The sequence below is a fragment of the Trichomycterus rosablanca genome, chromosome 1 (assembly GCF_030014385.1).
Source record: "Trichomycterus rosablanca isolate fTriRos1 chromosome 1, fTriRos1.hap1, whole genome shotgun sequence".
Taxonomy (NCBI): domain Eukaryota; kingdom Metazoa; phylum Chordata; class Actinopteri; order Siluriformes; family Trichomycteridae; genus Trichomycterus; species Trichomycterus rosablanca.
In genome coordinates this window covers 44,842,302-44,863,118 of record NC_085988.1, presented here as the reverse complement: position 1 = coordinate 44,863,118, position 20,817 = coordinate 44,842,302, and the positions used below count along the sequence as shown (strand labels likewise).

The following is a 20,817-nucleotide window of genomic DNA, read 5'->3' as shown; positions in this document are numbered from 1 at the left end:
ATTCTTTCTCTACTCTCTTAATCCTATTTGCATATGAGGCATATGCATTTGCCCGACACATGCCCACACTGTTGACCGTGAATTACATGTTTGCAGAAAGGGCTACAATGAATCAAACCATTTGTGTTCTGCTTAAATGCATTACAAAGCTGACCCCAAAACAGCAGTTGTCATTTTACCCATTACAATACTGCTGGTGTTCTGGGAGTGGAACAGCGGACAGAATGTGTCTTAACAAGCACAGGCTTGGACACTGACAATACTGTATGATGAACTGGAAAGATCTGATAATCCATTCTGCAGCAATTTTCTGAATGTGATTTTACCAGTTTATTCCATGATTCATTAAAGCCAAGAGTTCATCTGTTCATCTGCTTTGTATTGTGCTGTGCTCACAATAAACAGAAATGACATGCACATGTTTATGGCTTCCTTATGCTTTTTATACTCTGGTTTTTAATTTGTTTGCGTGCTTTGTGCAGGAGCCCAGGTTAGCCCGAGTGCAGCCCACCCCGTCCAGACGCCTGTTCAGCATCGAAAACAGCAGCACTTCAGACAACCCCAGCAGGTGTGTGTGTGTGATGTCTGATGTATTCATATATTGTCATTAGTACAGTGTACATAAGTACAGAGTATCAGAAGCTCATTTTTAATTTGTGTTCTGTCTGAGTGTAGCTGGTTGAGCCGGAGCTCCTCGTACACACGCAGACTGAACAGCCAGCCAGGAAGCGATTCGACTAGCCAGAACCCCTATTTACTTCGCAGGTTAGTGCACACATGCAGAGAACATAAATGCTTTATGGGTCGTTTTTGTGGCAAAAAATGCTGCCAGACCATTCTCAGAATTCTAAATATAAGTGTCACTTCTAACAAGATTCTGGTAAGTATGTATGTATGTATGAACAGAATGGCTGTGGTATTGCGTAATGGAAAGAAAAAGGAAAAAAAAAAAACATCAAATGACTTTTGTGGTGCAGTAGCCCTTTTAAAAATAGTAATAAAAATGGTCATAGTTCAAGAGTTCGAGTTCAAGAGAGGCCTTATTGTTAATTCAGCTATATACAAGTACATATTGAAACAAAACAACATTCCTCTAGGACCAGGGAGCAATACAATGTAGACAGTGCAGATAAATAAATGCAAGAGACACTTCTAATCTAAAGAAACTGAGGGGGGCGGGACCAAAGACAATAGTAATGTTGGTCAGTACATGGTACTGAGTAAATGATAAGTGAAATTAAACATATTTTGAAATACAGACAGCAGATATTAAAACGTAAGGTGCAGTTAAAGTCATCTACAGTTTTTCTCAGGTGATGTGAATCCAGAATATTCAGACCACCTGCCTAATATACTGTTAACAGCTCTGCCCTGCCATGACATGGACTCCACAAGACATCTAAAAGAGTCCTGTGCTATCTGGAACCAAGGAAGTTATTAGCAGGTCACTTGACTCCTGTGCATTGCGATGTGGTTTGTGCATACAGTGCATACTGTTGTCAACTTTTCCACAGAAAATTGTAATCTTACCAGTCAGCCTTCATCCATTGCTCTAATATTTAGTTCTTATATCTGCATGCCCATTGTAGGAGCTTTTGATGGGGGGCTGGAGTAAGCATGGGCACTTTGGCCACAGGTTTGATGCACTGTGTGTTGTGACACATTCTACCTTACCCCATACTGCCCAATCTGCTGGATTGGTATCACAGCTCAGATCATTGACAGGAACACTCAACACAAATATTTTAAAGTACACTGCCATTACAGCTTTTACAATTTGCATGAGTTGCTGCTAAGATAAATGTGTTTACTTTGAGAGAGTTTGTATCAGATAGACATTTTTGTAACATCTCAGCCAATCTATGATATTCAAATATTAAAGACACTATATGACCAAGTGTATGTGGACACCTGACCATATACCATATGCTTGTTGGCTTTAACTTTTTGATTTATCCTTAACATGTTCAGTGGGGTTGAGGTCAGAGCTCTCTGCAGTCCACTGGGGTTGCTCCACACAGAAACCAAGTCTTTATGGACCTTGCTTTGTGCACTGGGCACAGTCATGCTGAAATAGGAAAGGGCCTTCCCCTAAATCTTGCTACAAAGTTGAAGACATAAAATGTGTCATATAATTAATTTGAGATCTTTCTTAACAGTAGGTGTAGATAAAGCACACAAATGCAATAAATGAAAGGGGTCCACATACATTTAGCCATATGGCGCATGTTGGGTTCAGTTTTTTCAATCACATCTCATTTGCTGTAGAATATAGAATATTAGGCCCTATCTGAATAGGAAACTTGGTCCCGAAGTGAAATACTAAAATGAGATTTATTAGAGTTGGAACAGAATTTTTAATATTATATGTGTGTGTTACTGCAGCTCATCATATGGAAAGAAACTCGATGACCCCTCAGTGACCTCTCAGGGAACCTCTGGTCTTGGTCGCCTCAACAGCATAGTGGCTCAGAGGTGTGTGTTTAAGTGCATATGGATGCACATGAGTGTTTTATATGCATACTGCAGTATACCAACTGTGTATTCTGTGTTACAGATTAGTTCAGGACCAGTCAGAAAAGAAGGAACCATACTCTACAACAACAGCTTTGACAACTGCTGAGCAGGAAACAAAGCAGAGACGCAGGTAATTGTTTGAGTGTATGTGTAGTTTTATTGGGTTTGCTAGAGATAAGTTCCAGGCCCGACATAGCTCAATAGCACTGCAGGGAATTCGAACCCTGGTTCCCAGTAATATTGTGTTAGCAATATTTACCAATGTGACTAAATGCTGTGTGTGTGTGTATGTACGTTCTTTTACATAAAATGCTCAAGGGCACAGTCATGGCAGCCTGGTAGTGGTGGGGCTTGCTGCCACTGCCCTAATCATTGTCAACCTCTGCAGTACAATTTGCCTTATTGTAGTACAATTACATGTATGCCAAATGGCAGACTTGTGACTCCCAGTTGTGTCCTAATACAATTTAGACAACTGAGGGTTAAAAGCCTTGCTCAGGGGCCCAACAGTGGCGTCTTAGTGTAGTGGGGCTCAAACCAGTGACCACCTGACTACTAGTCTAGTACTTTAACCACTGAGCTACCACAGCCCTTGTATATGGGTCAAAGACGAGACGTAACTTTTTAGTGTCCCCACTTGATAAATAATATACAATTATATTAATATAAGTGGATATACCTTCAATCTACTCCATTTGTACATCTTTACTGAAACCTAAAGTAATTTTTACGGAAAATGTATGATTTTTGAAAAAATAACCCTTGAAACCCCCAAAATGTCATTCAGTGCAACGGTCCCCCTACCTCTTTAAGTAATAAAACATTAAGAAAAAACTAATTAATCTTAAGTAAAACTTAAAATTTACTGCTTTGGCATAATTGTACAAATGTCATGTGTGACATATTAAATAATATTCAATCAGATGTGTTTTTTAATATTAATAATATTCAGGATACTTTCAGTCCCCATTTTCCCAATCTTCAGTTGTCATTCAGTACAACGTTAATAAAAAGCCTTATTTTAATATGCAATCAAGCTACTGCAGTCATGTGACCAATTATAACAACAAAAGAAGACTCCTCGGGACCCTTCAGCACACACACGAGGTCAATGCATTTTAATATTATTTGATAATATTTTTTTACTGACACAGTACATTAAAGAACAAAACTGAGTGTCATGCAGTACAACACAGAAAACGTAATATTACGGTTACTCTTGTAAACAAACAAGGTTATTAACATTTAAATGTGAATAGGGGTAGAAATGTCTAAGTTAAGGTCAATGTTAGCTTTTGCTAACCACTGGGATAACTGTAAAATGTGCTAAAGTAAAATTTCTGTCATTCAGTACAACAACAGTCATTCAGCGCAACAGAATTTCGCTGTTGCACTAAATTGACAATGACATTGTTATACTGACTTTATAATGTTTTAAAATTATTTTTTAAAGCAAAATTGAAACAGAAATTCCTTTGTGTGGCCAAATCCACCTGATGAAATGTACTACCTTAAGTCTGATGTCAAAATCATAATCGCAGAACTAAAGCCATGTACAGCAAGAACCTCAAGGTTAACAACAAAAAATAAAATGTGACTTCAAATGGTTTTCACTGCTGAATGAATTTAGATTTACTGCAGCAACTTTTTCACGTGTTATGACACAAATTCCACACTTCCACACTGTTCTGGTGCCTTACAAGTTGTTATGAGGGCTTCATTAGCTATGTTTTAATATTAAAATGCTTTATGAATATATTGAAATGCTTTAACAGCAACCATTTTTTCATGCTATGACAGGACTTCAAATGATCTTATGTTACATCACTTTTATGCAAGTTTCTTGTTTTATTTCAGAATAAAGTTTATGTTTTTGATTGCCTTACTTTTTTCATGATGTAGTTTGTTTATTAGGATTTTAACATCATGTTTTACACTTTCGGTTACATTCATGACAGGAAACGGTACTTTATCTTCACACAAGGTTCATTAGCTTTATCAAACACAGTCATGGACAATTTAGTGTGTCCAATTCACCTCACTTGCATGTTTTTGGACTGTGGGAGGAAACCGGAGCTCCCGGAGTAAACCCATGCAGACACGGGGAGAACATGCAAACTCATGATGTAGTAATATTATAACACATACTTGCCACTGGTGTGGCATATTTTCATTCTACTACTGCTACTTTAATCAATAAAGAACTTAAAAACAAATTAAGTCATGATTATTCTGATGTAACAGGATAATTTGGAGTATGTCATTCAGTGCAGCATAAAATCATCATACAGTGCAACAAAAACATTTGCTTAAAATAACTGTAATAAGTAATTATTATATATTTTTTTCATGTGAATGCAAGAGAATCCAGGCCTGCTTCATAGAAAACGGAGTTTGATTGGGTTTCGAATAGAATAGAATGTGTAGCAAAAACGTCTTGTATACAAATAAACAAAATCCCAAGACGCATTAGAGTACAAACAATGCACAGAAAATTCAAAACAGGGTAAGTACAGTTTCTTCCGAGGTTTTAAATCTTTTGTAAGAGATATACTAAACTTATAAATTTGAAATGGCTAAGATTGTTCCTTGTGTGTGTATTTTGTCATAAATTAGTCGTTGCACTGAATGACATTTTTGTGCCCTTGTTGTGTGTCAACAACACTAAAACTATCAAATAAGCCAAATGCTGAGAAAAAAAAAAAACATTTTTACATAGGTGACACATTTGTGCACAATATTAAATGAAAAAATTATACAATTTAACCATTTTATTTTTTTGGTACTTGGAACACCCTATTCGTCTTGCACCCATATACACACAATATACACACATGCTATACTATCTATACACAAAGCATTTGTAATTGTAACAGTTTTCTGGGAGAAGTGGTGCATTTTGTGAAAGAAGTGTGAGTATTTTCAACTATGGCAGACAGACAGACACTCATTCATGTCTGTGTAGGTCATACCTTACACCGGTGCGTGATGAAGAGGCTGAAGCTCAAAGGAAGGCCCGTTCCAGAATTGCACGGCAGTCTAGACGCTCCACTCAGGTCAGTCTGCCTTTAACTAATCCACCAATTTTAAATGAAATATATTACAGTGTATTTACCTGATGTGAGCAGCTTGCTTTGGATTTGAAATTGAGAAATATGAAAAGCAATGATCTGCAAAAAGCAAAAAAGCTCTAAATAGGAAAAAATAAAAGTAGCTATATCCTGCAACAAGACAACAGTCTGAAACAAGTTTTTTAGTATTATTAAGTATTATTAACTCTTTAGACCTATATATAACTTGTAAACTGTGCCAAATAATACTGCAAGGTTTACAACAGATGAAATAACATTAAAAAGTCTTCCCTCATTGCTTTTGCATGTTTATAATTTAATAAACTAGTTTAACAAACCCCATTTCCAGAAAAGTTGGGACATGTAAAATGCAATAAAAAGAACAATGTGATGTTAATTCTCTTGCATAGAGAATAGAATTTGATGTCTGCAACACACTTCAAATAAGTTGGGACACAGGCATGTACCCCTGTGTTCCATCACCTTTCCTATTAATGAGAATGGTTTGGGAACTGAGGACACTAAAATGTTGCAGTTTTGCAAGTGGAATTTTTGTCCATTCTTGCTTAATATGAGACCTCAGTTGCTCAACAGTCAGTGATCACAGTTGTCTGATTCTCCTCTTCATGCTGTGCCATATATTTTCTTTAGGAGACAGATCTGGACTGCAGGCAGGCCAGTCAAGCATACACACCCTGTGTTTATAAAGCCATGCTTTTGTAGCATGTACAAAATGAGGCCTGGCATTGTGGTGTTAAAATAACCAAGGGTAGCAGCAGTCTCTCTAAAATCAAATATACACCTTTGCATTAATGGTATCTTCACACATTTGCAAGTCACTCGATGCATCCCAATATCATGACCATGATCTTTTGCAGCTTAATGCAGCTATACACATTTTAATTTGCTCTGTGAAAGATAAAACTTGCTCACCTTAAACCTGATCTTATCTAATCAAAGCCATGTAGTAACCTTACTTTAAAAGTAACAATATGCCACAGAATTGGACAATGCCAGAAAATGTATCTAAACTCTATATAGAAGAGTTATTAGAATATATCAATCTTGCAAGGTTTATTAAGTAAAACATTACAGTCTACCAAGTAAAACATCAGTCCTTGTCTAAAAATAAAATCAAATGAGAACTTTTTAGACACAAGGGTTAAATTCAACATTATAATTTTAGGACATTATACTAAGTAAAAGTGATGACAAGCTTTTAAGTTTTATTAAGCTTTAGAGGGGTCAAGGGAAAGTACTGACTTGAAACCAATAGAGATCAGAGGTGCTATTGCAAGTTCGGAAAGAAGCAGAAAAAGCAGTTCATATCTAAACACCGAGACTAATGTTAAAATATAAAATGTAAACAGTTTCAAACATTGTTTCTAATGGTGGTCATTTTACCAAAAGGGCAATACTTTTTTATTTTCAACAAAACATGATATGATGTCTTTGTTTCTTCGTCTCCAGGGTGTTACACTTACCGATCTTCAAGAAGCAGAGAAGACGATAAAGACAGAAAACAAAGAAAAGGAGAAGAAAGAGGAGGAGGAAAAAGAAGGGAAGCAGAAGAAGGGAGAGGAAGGGGTGAGAAAGGTTGAGACTGAAGACATGAGATTGTTCCGTGCATGTTCACTTGCATCACCTTCATTTCCATATTCAATATACTGTAGAATCGTAATCAGAGCAACATGCATGATTGTTAGTGTGTCAGCCAACACTAACAGTTACAGCATAAAATGAGTCAGTGAATCAGCTAGGAAAATGTTACATGCCGCATGACCAGAGTGATCCACTATTTCCAACTGATTGCAATCGTTTTAACATTGTTTTACCTAGATTATGATTGTAGACTGTTTGAGCTCATGGTCACTAAAGCAAATACAGCCATTTACTGTAAATGTTAGTGTACTTTAATGTGTTTAATATAGAATTATTTCTAAATTAAACACATAGGTAATAAAACGGGGCATGTACAAACATTATACTCTTATCAGGTATTATGTTTCTAAATGTAATTTATTAAATGCAACAAAAAACAGTTATTTTTAAACAGTGCTTTTAAATGTGGAGAAGATTGTTCTGTAGAGGATGAGCTAAATTATTCATACTTTAAAAATAAACAAACTATGGAGTCTGACCAGTTATTATTACATAATTCAAAATTCATTATTCCAGTAAATTGTGTTTGTTTTATTTTTTATTTGTGGGCCTGTGTGTGTGTGTTTAGGAGGTAAGTTGGAGGTCTCGTATTGCAAACCTGCAAAAGTCGGATCTGCTAGGACTCACTCACCCTCCTGGTGCCCCGCGCCCTGCTGACAGAAGAGGTGACTTTTAGAATGTTTGCCTTTTTATTCTACACAAGGACATTTTAATTGTTTAAAATGTTTGTTTTAAAAAAAAAAAAAAAACATTTCACGTGGCTAAATGTAACACTACAAAATAGAAATTGTGAAATTGCAACTATTCAATTTGTACAGTGGGGGAAATAAGTATTTGATCCCCTGCTGATTTTGTAAGTTTACCCCCTTACAAAGACTTGAACAGTCTATAATTTTTATGGAAGGTTTATTTTAACAGAGAGAGACAGAATATCAACAAAAAATCCAGAAAAAAAACATTAAATAAAAGTTATAAATTAATTTGTATTTAATTAAGGGAAATAAGTATTTGATCCCCTACCAACCAGCAAGAATTCTGACCCCCACAGACCGGTTATGTGCACATGAGGCACACAAATTAGTCCTGTCCCTGTATAAAAGACTCCTGTCACAGAATCAGTTTCTTCCGTTCAAATCTCTCGACCACCATGGGCAAGACCAAAGAGCTATCAAAGGACGCCAGGGACAAGATTGTAGACCTGCACAAGGCTGGAATGGGCTACAAGACCATCAGCAAGAAGCTTGGTGAGAAAGAGACCACTGTTGGTGCGATAATTCGAAAATGGAAGAAATACAAGATCACAGTCAATCACCCTCGCTCTGGAATGATTCTGAGAAAGGTGAGGTCAGCCCAGAATTACACGGGAGGAGCTTGTCAATGATGTCAAGGGAGCTGGGAGCACAGTCACCAAGAAAACCATTAGTAACACACTTCGCCGTAATGGATTGCCAATGAACACCTGAATGATTCAGAGAAAGCTTGGGAGAATGTGATATGGTCAGATGAGACCAAAATTGAGCTCTTTGGCATCAACTCCACTCGCCGTGTTTGGAGGCAGAGAAATGCCCAGTGGGGATGGTGTTCTTGGGGTCTCTGCTCCCAGCTCCCTTGAGATCATTGACAAGCTCCTCCCGTGTAATTCTGGACTGACCTCACCTTTCTCAGAATCATTCTTACCCCACCAGGTGAGATCTTGCATGGAGCTCCAGAGTGAGGGCGATTGACTGTGATCTTGTATTTCTTCCATTTTCGAATGATCGCACCAACAGTGGTCTCTTTCTCACCAAGCTTCTTGCTGATGGTCTTGTAGCCCATTCCAGCCTTGTGCAGGTCTACAATCTTGTCCCTGACGTCCTTTGATAGCTCTTTGGTCTTGCCCATGGTGGTCGAGAGATTTGAACGGAAGAAACTGATTCTGTGACAGGAGTCTTTTATACAGGGACAGGACTAATTTGTGTGCCTCATGGGCACATAACCGGTCTATGGGGGTCAGAATTCTTGCTGGTTGGTAGGGGATCAAATACTTATTTCCCTTAATTAAATACAAATTAATTTATAACTTTTATTTAATGTTTTTTTTCTGGATTTTTTGTTGATATTCTGTCTCTCTCTGTTAAAATAAACCTTCCATAAAAATTATAGACTGTTCAAGTCTTTGTAATGGGGTAAACTTACAAAATCAGCAGGGGATCAAATACTTATTTTCCTCACTGTGTGTGTATATATATATATGACAGGTGTTTCAGTTATTTTGTCCAACCCCTGTATATGTATGTGTATATGTGTATGTATATATATATATATATATATATATATGGCCAATCTTCATTAATTGCACATTGCACCAGTAAGAGCAGAGTGTGAAGGTTCAATTAGCAGGGTAAGAGCACAGTTTTGCTCAAAATATTGCAATGCACACAACATTATGGGTGACATACCAGAGTTCAAAAGAGGACAAATTGTTGGTGCACGTCTTGCTGGCGCATCTGTGACCAAGACAGCAAGTCTTTGTGATGTATCAAGAGCCATGGTATCCAGGGTAATGTCAGCATACCACCAAGAAGGACAAACCACATCCAACAGGATTAACTGTGGACGCAAGAGGAAGCTGTCTGAAAGGGATGTTCGGGTGCTAACCCGGATTGTATCCAAAAAACATAAAACCACGGCTGCCCAAATCACGGCAGAATTAAATGTGCACCTCAACTCTCCTGTTTCCACCAGAACTGTCCGTCGGGAGCTCCACAGGGTCAATATACACGGCCGGGCTGCTATAGCCAAACCTTTGGTCACTCGCGCCAATGCCAAACGTCGGTTTCAATGGTGCAAGGAGCGCAAATCTTGGGCTGTGGACAATGTGAAACATGTATTGTTCTCTGATGAGTCCACCTTTACTGTTTTCCCCACATCCGGGAGAGTTACGGTGTGGAGAAGCCCCAAAGAAGCGTACCACCCAGACTGTTGCATGCCCAGAGTGAAGCATGGGGGTGGATCAGTGATGGTTTGGGCTGCCATATCATGGCATTCCCTTGGCCCAATACTTGTGCTAGATGGGCGCGTCACTGCCAAGGACTACCGAACCATTCTGGAGGACCATGTGCATCCAATGGTGGTGCCGTGTATCAGGATGACAATGCACCAATACACACAGCAAGACTGGTGAAAGATTGGTTTGATGAACATGAAAGTGAAGTTGAACATCTCCCATGGCCTGCACAGTCACCAGATCTAAATATTATTGAGCCACTTTGGGGTGTTTTGGAGAAGCGAGTCAGGAAACGTTTTCCTCCACCAGCATCACGTAGTGACCTGGCCACTATCCTGCAAGAAGAATGGCTTAAAATCCCTCTGACCACTGTGCAGGACTTGTATATGTCATTTCCAAGACGAATTGACGCTGTATTGGCCGCAAAAGGAGGCCCTACACCATACTAATAAATTATTGTGGTCTAAAACCAGGTGTTTCAGTTATTTTGTCCAACCCCTGTATATATATATATATATATATATATATATATATATATATATATATATATATACTGTATATATATATATATATATATTTGTATGTATATTTTTTCTTTAAAAATAAAATGAAAGCTAAAATGATATTAATTATTTCACAGATTATTTTACCCATTTTGCCTTAAAGCCAGCCACAGAGCCTTTTAGGCATCTTACTTACAGAGCCACAAATATATGTATTTATATATTTTGTCTTATTCAATTTTTTTCTCAGTCAATCTCTTCTGAAACAAGAACTTCTGACTATGCTTCAGTAATTCATATTTGTAGAAAAATTACATTTCATGTGTCTGCATAGCTAGAAGTCTTTATTAGTTGATCAATACAGCAAATGAACAGACAAAACAAGCAGGATATTTTGTTAATACTGCCATTTCACAATTTTTCCAACCCCTACATAATACTACTGATCTCAAAACCTACTGCTAGTCTGTATAACATGTGCATGAACAGCTGTACATGAATCACTGCTGAGCAAATTCACATGGCTAAAGAAGACTGTTAACTGTGTTGTTTTTTTAAATATGCAATTTAAAGTAATTTCTTTAATCAGATAGTTTTTTCGACTGTTAGAGCAAGGAGTTATTGAATTCTTTGAAGATTTTATCTCTTTAAAACTCCTGGCTATGGATGGCTGTAGCTTCATAAGGGATCAAACTTACATTCCCCTGATGGATGTGGCAAGTTACTTTCATTTTTGTTATCATTAGATAACAATGACAAAGCCAGCGACAAAGCCGTTGTTTGAATGATGCTGTCAGTTAAGAATGGCATTTAAATTCTTTTCAAACTGTTGGCAGCTGTATAAAGAAAAGCTGCCTCACCCACCTTCAGTGCACATATGCCAGCCATACACGATTCTAATTGAAACAGATACTTTTATGTATCTATATTATTTCAGTAATGAATGAGGAAATTGATATGCGCTATGGAGTCTGACTTCATGGTAAATTTCACACATGGTGTTCTGTTTGTATCGGTTTTTCCTTTTACAAATTTGATGTGGATACTTTGCATCTTGTTCCAGATGGTCAAGTATTGGTTAAGAGAAGTTTGCATCTGTACCTTAGAAGTTAGTATGTGTAGCTGTTTAGTTGTACTTTTAGTTTAAGATTTCTGTTTACATATTACAGTGTGCAGATGTTTTAGTAACTAAATTATTTTTGTTGGCTTGAGTTCCACTGCAAAAATATTACATATCTGTTTCTTATGCCTGTTCTACTCTGTGTGGTAGATGCAGAGGACAGCATTGCTGACATTGAAGAGAGGGCGAGGGAGAGGAGGAGAGCGAGAGCTCGGAGAAGAGAAAGAGCAGGAGAGGTGAGCAGGTTAAGAATGGGTACTACTACTGATATAGGTCTTGAGGGGCAGTTGTAGCCTAGCGTTTAAGGTACTGCACTAGTAATCAGAAGGTTGCCGGTTCAAGTCTCACCACTTCCAGGCTGCCACTGTTGGACTCTTCAGCAACGCCCTTAACCTTCAATTGCTTAGACTGCATACTGACACAACTGTAAGACGCTTTAGATAAGTGTCTGCTAAATGTCTAAAATGTAAATGAGTGGCCAGACTGAGGTTTAATCAACTATGATTTCTCTATGTCTGTGTGTGTATACAGGGTGAAGATAACGAGCCAACTGCAGGGGAGGAGAGCAGCAGTGGGCTGGACCCACAGGTTTGGCCTTTTAGCAGTCAGAATTGGTTTAAAAAACAGAAGCACCAGAGCACATAGGGTGTTTTTAAACATAGTAATGTTTTAGTTTTAGTAACCGACCTCATTTCTTAATTCACAATTCGAAGGAGACTCTGTTTCCAATTTTCCATTACACGGTACAATCCAAAATCTAAAGTATACTCCAGTGCACGGTCAAATCCAAAACTATCCTACCTAATAAGCTGTTGTGCGTTTCTTATTGTGCAATGGTACTCATGAAAGCAGGAGGAGTTTGCTGAGGCTGTGACACATTCTTCGCCGGTCACTGAGAGCAAATACTTTGCGGTAACTGTAAACAATAGCATTAGCAACAACAGGACGATTTTTGCTTTGCCCTGTTTCAGTTGTTGTGCTTCTTAATTGTCTGTAGTCATTTCTAGATTTTTTAATGTTGTTTCCAGAAAAACTATCACAGTTGGGTTTTAAATGTGCCGCTCATACAATCTCACTCCAGTAGCAGCTTCGATCCCTTCTCAAGAAGGTCACTTGGATTTAAAAATTTACCATACCATATGGTACCATGCAGTGTAAAAGGGGCATAAAATGGACTTGGTTCTTTTTCTGGTCCTTTTACCATTAATGTTATCTCAGGCCACATGATCTTACCTCAAAGCCCAGGTAGTTTAACTTTACATTGAAAATTATATCTTAAAATGTCAATTTTAATCTCTTCACCATTTACTAATCGCTGCAGAGTAGTTGTACTGTAACGACAGATTCATTTCTTGCAAAAAAAAAAGAAAAGAAGCGTCTTTATATTTTTGTTAGTATTGGAGCATCTAAAGTGCTGTTTTTTATATTAGAGAAGTGACATTGGATTGCAATATCACATGCTCACTGCTGGCTGATTAATTTAGTGCTGCTGTGACTAAAGACAGCCAATGAAAAATTCTGGCAAAACTCAAATAAACACTGTGACTTTGTTGTATTGTTTCAACAATTGATCATTTAAAACACCAGCTTGATTACTCACATTAGTTTTTACCAAAACACATAGACATTCCATGTTGTCATGTTTTACACAGCCGTGAATGACATTGGTCTCAGTGGTGATTTTGTGAGTGACAGCAGGATGTAATTGTTTAATAGCTGGTCTGTTGTTACAGAATCTGATTGCTTAATCTGACACCGAATACACATGATATTACAGTGTGTCAAATAAAATTACATTTTATTTTCCATTCTCCTATAGTGTGACAACTAATGAGGGTATAAGATGGTACTGAAATCACACTGTGCAAATCTGGCTTGAGAAAACAACAGGCTTAACACAACAGGAGTGCGTTGTGTTAATAATACATGCATCCAGCTTACAACAAAATCAATCTGAAACAAACTGTGTGTTTATACCACTGTTTTAGGCTAGGTCTAAGTTGTGTTTAAATTTGCATGAAACCGAGTGAACCATATAACCCGTAATACCCGTAAATGTCTGGGGATTTTTTTGTTCCCCACTGTTTTGCATATGTGTTAAGATTTTTTTCCTTAAATATCATTTCTCTCTCTCTTTGTCTGTCTGTTTGTCTTTTTATCACCCTCACCTTATACAGACAAACAGGCACACAAGCATCAGGTATGTCTCTGACCTTAGGGTTTATTTAAGTAAATAGCTATGTATTTTCCATAATTGGTCTGTCTCTTATTTTGCTTGTCTCTCAGGTCTAATCCAGCCTTTAATGACTATGTCATGCCTGGGGGATCCGAGACTAAGGATTATAAAAAGGTAGCTTCTAGTGGTGTGTTTTTGCATGTCAGAAATGTACAGTAGGGTTTTCACTTGTATCCAAAATGCTTCTGATCTTGATGTTTTACCTACTTACATTCCTACATACATTCTGTAATAAGGTCACAGGTAAGATTTCTGGGTGCGAATACCCATTTAATGCAACCATTGCTGCACAGTAGGACAGTGCACAATTTCTGTGCAAGCTAAACCTTCTTGGCCGCATACAAAAACTATCGGCTAAGCATTCAGTTGTTTTACAAGAGGAAGTTTTAAAATATTATAGATTTTTTAATACAAAAGATATAAAGATCTACATTGAGCTGATTTTGTGTAGTTTAATGCAAAAGTATTGTTTTGGATTTGTTTACTTTTTTTTACTTTAAGCTAATAAAATATTTAATTTGGCTAGGGTCTTTTGCGTATTGTGCGTGTGGTAAAAAAAATAAATGAAACAACACATGAAAAGAGACCAAGCAAAAATTAAAAGGACAGCTGCACCAGTAAGTTCCTATAACTTAACTATGTGTTCCAGGGCAATTTTTCAAAATACAAAAATACATTTTTTTAATTCCACTGAATAATCTAACAATATCATTATGGAAAATATTAAATACACTCTCTTGGAGTTTGCATGTTCTAACAGTATCTGCGCAGGTTTCCTTCCACAGTCCAAATTCATGCAGGTGAGGTGAATTGGAGATACAAAATTGTCCATGACTGTGTTTGACATTAAAGACTTGAACTGATGAATCTTGAGTAACCAGTAATGACCTGTATTGTCATGAATATAACAAAAGTGTGTAAAACATGATGTTAAAATCCTAATAAATAAATAAATAAAATATTTTGCCCATGTTTTTTTCCATGTGCATTGATATTTTCTGCAAAGTTCTGGAAGTGTTAAAATTGATACCTTATGTTCTTAATAAAAAATGTAAAAGGCTATAAATTTCATTTGTTTATTGTGTGTGTGTGTGTGTGTGTGTGTGTGTTAGCTTTTTGAGAGGTTATCCAGGGAGAACACTCAGCTGCAGGCTCAACTACAGGACACACTGAGGAATGTATCTATGACCAGATTGGAGCTGGAAAAAGCAACCCAGGTACAGATCCGGCACTAATATACACAACATAATACACATTGTCATGCTCTATTATGTAAGATGTTACCACAAAGTAAGTGTGTGTGTGTGTGTGTGTGTGTGTGTGTGTGTGTGTGTTTCAGCGACAGGAAAGATTCAGTGACTGCACTGCTTTGTTGGAATTGGAGAAAAAGGTGTGTTTGTTTAACTTCTCCTCACATTACTCTTTGTTCGGTCAGCTCCAAAAATAATTGGCATTCTTGTAAAAAAAAAAAAAAAAAGTAACCTGTAATTGCATGTGTTTAATCAAACATTGAAACATCTAAATTTACCAAAAAAAAAATTAAATTAAACCCCATCAGTTATTAGTTTATGTGCTGAGTCTTCTGCTACCTTCGAAAAATAAAAAAAATACAGACCACGAAATCTAAGAGCACTGCTCAGTAATTTGTGGTATGTGGTTAGATTATGAAAGGCGTGTCAATCCTGTCTAATATTTTATTGACATACAGGTGACTGCAACATGCTACCATCTTTTAAAATTTCCCAACCGTGAGTCATAAAGAAATCTTTTAAAATCAGCTCATTCTGCAAGTAAGCAAAGTACACTTGTGTCCAGACAAATCCTGACAAATCTGGCTAAGTGGATGTAAGCTTTTTAAATATGTAGCTTTTTCATAACTATAACCTATAGCCTGATGCATCATTTCGCAGGCACTTTTATCCAGAGTGACTCAGAGAAGTGCTTCCTCAGTAAATGTTTCCTTACACTAGTATGAGTATATAACAGCCCCCTTTGGCAGCAATTACATTTGCATGCTTTTGTACACCTGAATTTGGGCAGTTTATCCTATTTTTTTTATGGCAGGTCCTCTTGGGCTCTCTCAAACTGGATTGTGAGCGTCTGTGTGCTGCCATCTTAAAGTCCTCCTACAGATGTTAGATTAGGTTTAAGGATGGGCTTTGGCTGGGCCACATCAGTGTTTTGGCTGTATTCTTTGGGTCATTGTCTTGTCGCCCCTGTCTGAGTTTGTGTCACCTCTCTGGAGGAGGTTTTCTTTAAGGAGGCTTCTGGATTTGGCTGCATTAATTCGTCCCTTATTACTTTGAAGTCTCCCTGTCCCTGCCACTGAGAAGCATTACATAAAATGTACAGGCATTTTTGGATATTCTTCCACTGTCCTTCAGTCCATCTGAAATGAGCTGGGCCCAGAGAACACAGCTGCGTATCTGCAAAGAATAGTTTTTTTCTTTGCGTAACATTATTTTCTGATTCAGAGATGGTCTGTGGGAGGTAGCAGCAGTTTTTTACTCCTGAACCCTTGTTGCTATATTTGTCACAGTAGCATGACCGTTTCTCATGCACTGCTCTCTGAGTGTTTGATGGAGATTCTAAAGTGGTTTCCAGCCTTGTCCAACACGGACTAAGATGTATCTAGATTCCCAGAATCTTTTTTGTACAGTAGATTTTTTTTTAACCAATTGACAGTTCTCATGAAGTTTGGTACAAAGTTGTGAGCCTAGACCCATCCTTGCTTGTTATTTTGCAAAGCTTGTTATTTTAGTTACAATAAGTGACTTTGATTTCGATGTAAGATTGATCTACTATATCATCACTCTGGAGCCAAGTGTTATTTTTGAGAGCAAGAGTGTGACTTGTTGATCTTATCTTTTAGGAAAGAACAGTGTTGGAGAGACGTGCAACTGAGTTAGAAGAAGAGCTAAAGGTAAGTATATCTTTTTAACAGTACAGATAAGGTCTGAGATTAAGATGTGATGCAGTGACGACATCCTCATAGTCGACTCTGCAAGCATGTTGGCTTATACTCAATTATAACTGGGTCGGCGGTGCATTTTTGGACATTTTGCATCCAGTGATTACATGCCTAATGCACATCTACACATTTGTTGTTTAATGTATGTGTGTGGATTTAAAAATCTGATCCCTTAGGCTTGCAAAGGATACCAAGTATGCTAATTACTGGAACTATTGTTAGTTGTTTCCATGTATCATTATGGGAACACTATTGGACATGGTTACTAAGAGGCAATGATTCTATGATTACATGTTGCAGTCTGTGTGTCAGAATAATTTAGTCAGTCATGCAGAACATGCTGGCAACCAAGAGGTCCATCATCAGTGATTCTTTGATGTATTGAAATCACTCATTTCAATACATTTCATTGTGGCTATTCTAATCCCTATTTTTTCTTATTCTGGGTCAGGCGCTTTATAGCAGTACTCACTAAAGTAAAACAACTTATTATTTCACTGTTTGTGGAGAAGCTTTGTGGTGCAGCAGGAGATGGGTATATGTTCCATTTTTTTCTCCCATCTTCTTCCAAAATATGGAATAATTACTGTTAATTGGTGTAAGAAACTCAATGAATAGGTGCATGCAATACAGTAATATGTTTTGCTATTTGTCACAAGACAGTGAGACATGTCACCAGGCTAGAAATGTCCTACATTGGTTGGAGGAGCATGACCAAGATTTCCACGTACTACCCTGGCCCCCTAATTCCCCAGACTTAAACCAAATTGAGCATCTGTGGGACCACCTTGATCGTCGTGTTTTCTCTATGGATCCACCCTTCAACAGCTGTGGGATGCACTGCAGTCAGCATGGCTCCAGATACCTGTGACAACCTACCAGGACCTTACTGAGTCACTCCCAGCCCAGTTCGTGCTGCACACGGTGGTTATCATATTAATGTGACTTGACTGTATTTCTGCATTGCAGCCAGTGTATCCGAATAGCAGTGAAAACTCCCATGACCTCGACAGCAATACAGTTTTAGTACTTTAGCCATTATTGAACTTAAGGGGTAAGCTCAGACAGGGTACGGGCTAGCTGTTTATGTTAAAGTGTGTTGATTTTTACATAAAAAAACTCTGACCTTTTCTATTATTACAAATTACCAATGTGCACTCTAATACACTAGCCAACCTCTACAGAGCGTTCGAGCCCACAAGTTCAAAAGAGGCAAGGGCAGATAAGATTTCTTATCATTTGCTTGTACAACAATTCCTGATGTCTGACTGAGAGGCACCAGTAAATACAGTGAAGGAACAGTACTGCTGCCTGTGAGAATCCACCGCTGCTTGGTGCAAAGCGGCCAGTGAATTCACACACCGGAGAGGGCGGGTGCAAATCTTTAGTTCTCCCGGTTCAGCATTGGGGTGGCGCATACAGCAAAAGTAATTGGAATACGGAATTAGAAATGACAAGATTAGGAGGGGGAGTTTGATGTAGTACTAAAGTCAAAATCTGTGTCAAAGAAAAATTTAGAATAATAATCAGATTGGTATAAATACATAAAGCATAATTTATAGAAGTAGGAATGCAGTCACTTTACATGTTGGCTTGAAACCATACAGATTTTAAAGTGTGTGTGTTTGTGTGATTGTGTCTGTCGTAGGTATTGGGGGATTTAAGAGCGGATAACCAGAGGCTGAAGGACGAAAATGGAGCACTCATCCGAGTGATCAGTAAGCTCTCGAAATAGACGAGAACGCAAGTAAGCGAATGTGCGGGAGAACCGGGAAAAGTAGAACAAGAGACAATCCACCCCTCCCCCACACTCTGTGCCAAAGAAGCAGCAATGACAGAGCGAGAGAGAACGAGGTCGAGAAAAGAAGGACAAAGAATGTCACTTTTTTAGATGTGCACCGTTTGGTTCAACTGCAGTTACCTACCTGTCTGCTCCTGATGCCCGAGCATTCAACTGTGTGTGTGTGTATGTGTGTGTTACCCTCAGTAAATTCACACCATAAACCCCTTCAGAAGACTGGGACTTAAAGATAGGCATGCACACACTTTACAGGCATACACACACACACACACACACACACAGGCACTGTGTACAATATTCACACCAGAGTGCCACACCAATACACATTCCTCACCTCTCAGGCATCTTGTGTCTGCAATATTTTTTGCACTTTGCATACACTTCACACATAAAACACACTCAGCAAAAAGCTGATCTAGCCACATAGTTTTTTATTTTATTTGAATTGCCTAAACTAGCACTAAGTTATATCAATTCAGCACTGCCTGACAGCGCAGCTATACAACACTACGACCAGTGCCACTGGAGCACACAACACAAACCATCAGTGTCAGTGCAGACCCGTGCACACCTCCAACGTTCCTGTGGTGCACAACCCAATCATGCTATGCATTGTGTATTTTTCCTACACATATAATTATAAAGGTTAAGAATTAATTATTATTTCCATGTGTTTTGTTTGCATCCTGCTCAGAGACGAGGATGGTAACATTGTTTATTATATAAATGGACAAATATTACCCTAAAAACAGTAATGACATCAAGTGTAATGTGATATTGATACCCATCTTTTTTAATATATATAAATGAATTTCAGCACTTAATAAAAAGTTGTGTGTGTTTCTAGCTTAGTCTTAATTATTTTAATGCATTTCTTGCAGTTCCTTCTATTACCACATACTACATGGTCAAATGTGACCCACTCAAATGAGTCTGTCACTGGCACTGTCTTAGAAGACCATCATTACAACACTTCAATTTGTGAAATTTCTTAACTGTTAGAGCACCCTGGGTAAACTGTAAGTAGTTTTATTGGGAAATCGAAATGCTCAGGAGCAGCAACAGCTCAGTCGTGAACCACCCAAACTTCAGACCAGGTAGGCTAATTTGTTACCCTTGGTTGAAACTCTTTCAACTAGGTTTCAGACTGTCTCTGGAAGCGGTATCAACACAAGAACTGTTCATCTATGCTTTCTAAGATTGGCTTTCCATGACCAGACAGTCTAACACCATGGGCATTTCCAAGTGTCTGGACTCTGAAACAGTAAAAAAACATTCTCTGAAATGATTATTTGTATTTATCTGCCAACCTGACCAATACATCTGGGTTTTAACCTTTTCTTATCTTACAGCAAGTTCTGCTGACCCGGACCGAGAAGTCGCAATCTGTCCAGGTCCTTTCTGTGCGGAGTTTGCATGTTATCCCCGTGTCTGCATGGATTTCCTCCGGGAGCCCCGGTTTCCTCCCACAGTCCAAAGACATGCAAGTGAGGTTAATTGGAGATACAAAATTGTCCAGGACTGTGTACGATATAACCTTGTGAACTGATGAACCGTTCCTGTCATGAATGTAACCAAAGTGTAAAACATGACGTTAAAATCCTAATAAACAAACAGTGCCTGTAGAAAACGATGGCTGGTTACCAATTTTGAGGCACTTAGTTCTAGTTTAGGCAGATCTTAATGGTAGAACATAAATTTAATAAATGGAATAAATCTGTGAATCCAGCTTTGGCAACATTAAAGGAAGTTCTGCCAAATTGTTGCACAGGTGCACAAATCAAGTTCTGCAAAAAAAAAAAGAAAAAAAAAAAAGGTTGCTGTGGAAGATCACCTGAACCGAGTTTTAGCATCAAATCCATCAAACAGCTTTTGGATGAACTGCATGGACAGCTGTTAGCAGGCATTTTACCTAATGTTAGTACCTGACTTCACTAAAGTGTTTTTGAC

At 38.0% G+C, this 20,817-nt stretch overlaps 1 protein-coding gene across 3 annotated transcripts in view; it reads left to right on the top strand.

The window, feature by feature from the left end:
* zmp:0000001167 (protein phosphatase 1 regulatory subunit 12A) overlaps positions 1-19,713 on the top strand; it is a 69,728-nt gene extending 50,015 nt beyond the window's left edge. Inside the window, exons 11-26 of one of the 3 annotated variants that reach the window (XR_010011473.1) lie at positions 483-568; positions 676-765; positions 2,386-2,475; positions 2,558-2,647; positions 5,483-5,573; positions 7,059-7,175; positions 7,819-7,915; positions 12,010-12,095; positions 12,391-12,447; positions 14,037-14,059; positions 14,146-14,209; positions 15,208-15,312; positions 15,435-15,485; positions 16,968-17,018; positions 17,726-17,990; positions 18,715-18,802. Coding sequence is in view for 1 of the 3 variants with exons in the window: in XM_062993377.1 (XP_062849447.1) it covers positions 483-568; positions 676-765; positions 2,386-2,475; positions 2,558-2,647; positions 5,483-5,573; positions 7,059-7,175; positions 7,819-7,915; positions 12,010-12,095; positions 12,391-12,447; positions 14,037-14,059; positions 14,146-14,209; positions 15,208-15,312; positions 15,435-15,485; positions 16,968-17,018; positions 18,715-18,801 (1,185 nt within the window). In the remaining 2 variants the exon portion in view is untranslated. Of the gene's footprint in view, positions 1-482; positions 569-675; positions 766-2,385; positions 2,476-2,557; positions 2,648-5,482; positions 5,574-7,058; positions 7,176-7,818; positions 7,916-12,009; positions 12,096-12,390; positions 12,448-14,036; positions 14,060-14,145; positions 14,210-15,207; positions 15,313-15,434; positions 15,486-16,967; positions 17,019-17,725; positions 17,991-18,714 lie in introns of all 3 variants that reach the window. The other 2 variants (XR_010011474.1, XM_062993377.1) reach the window with 2 other exon arrangements.
* The last annotated feature ends 1,104 nt before the right edge of the window (positions 19,714-20,817 follow it).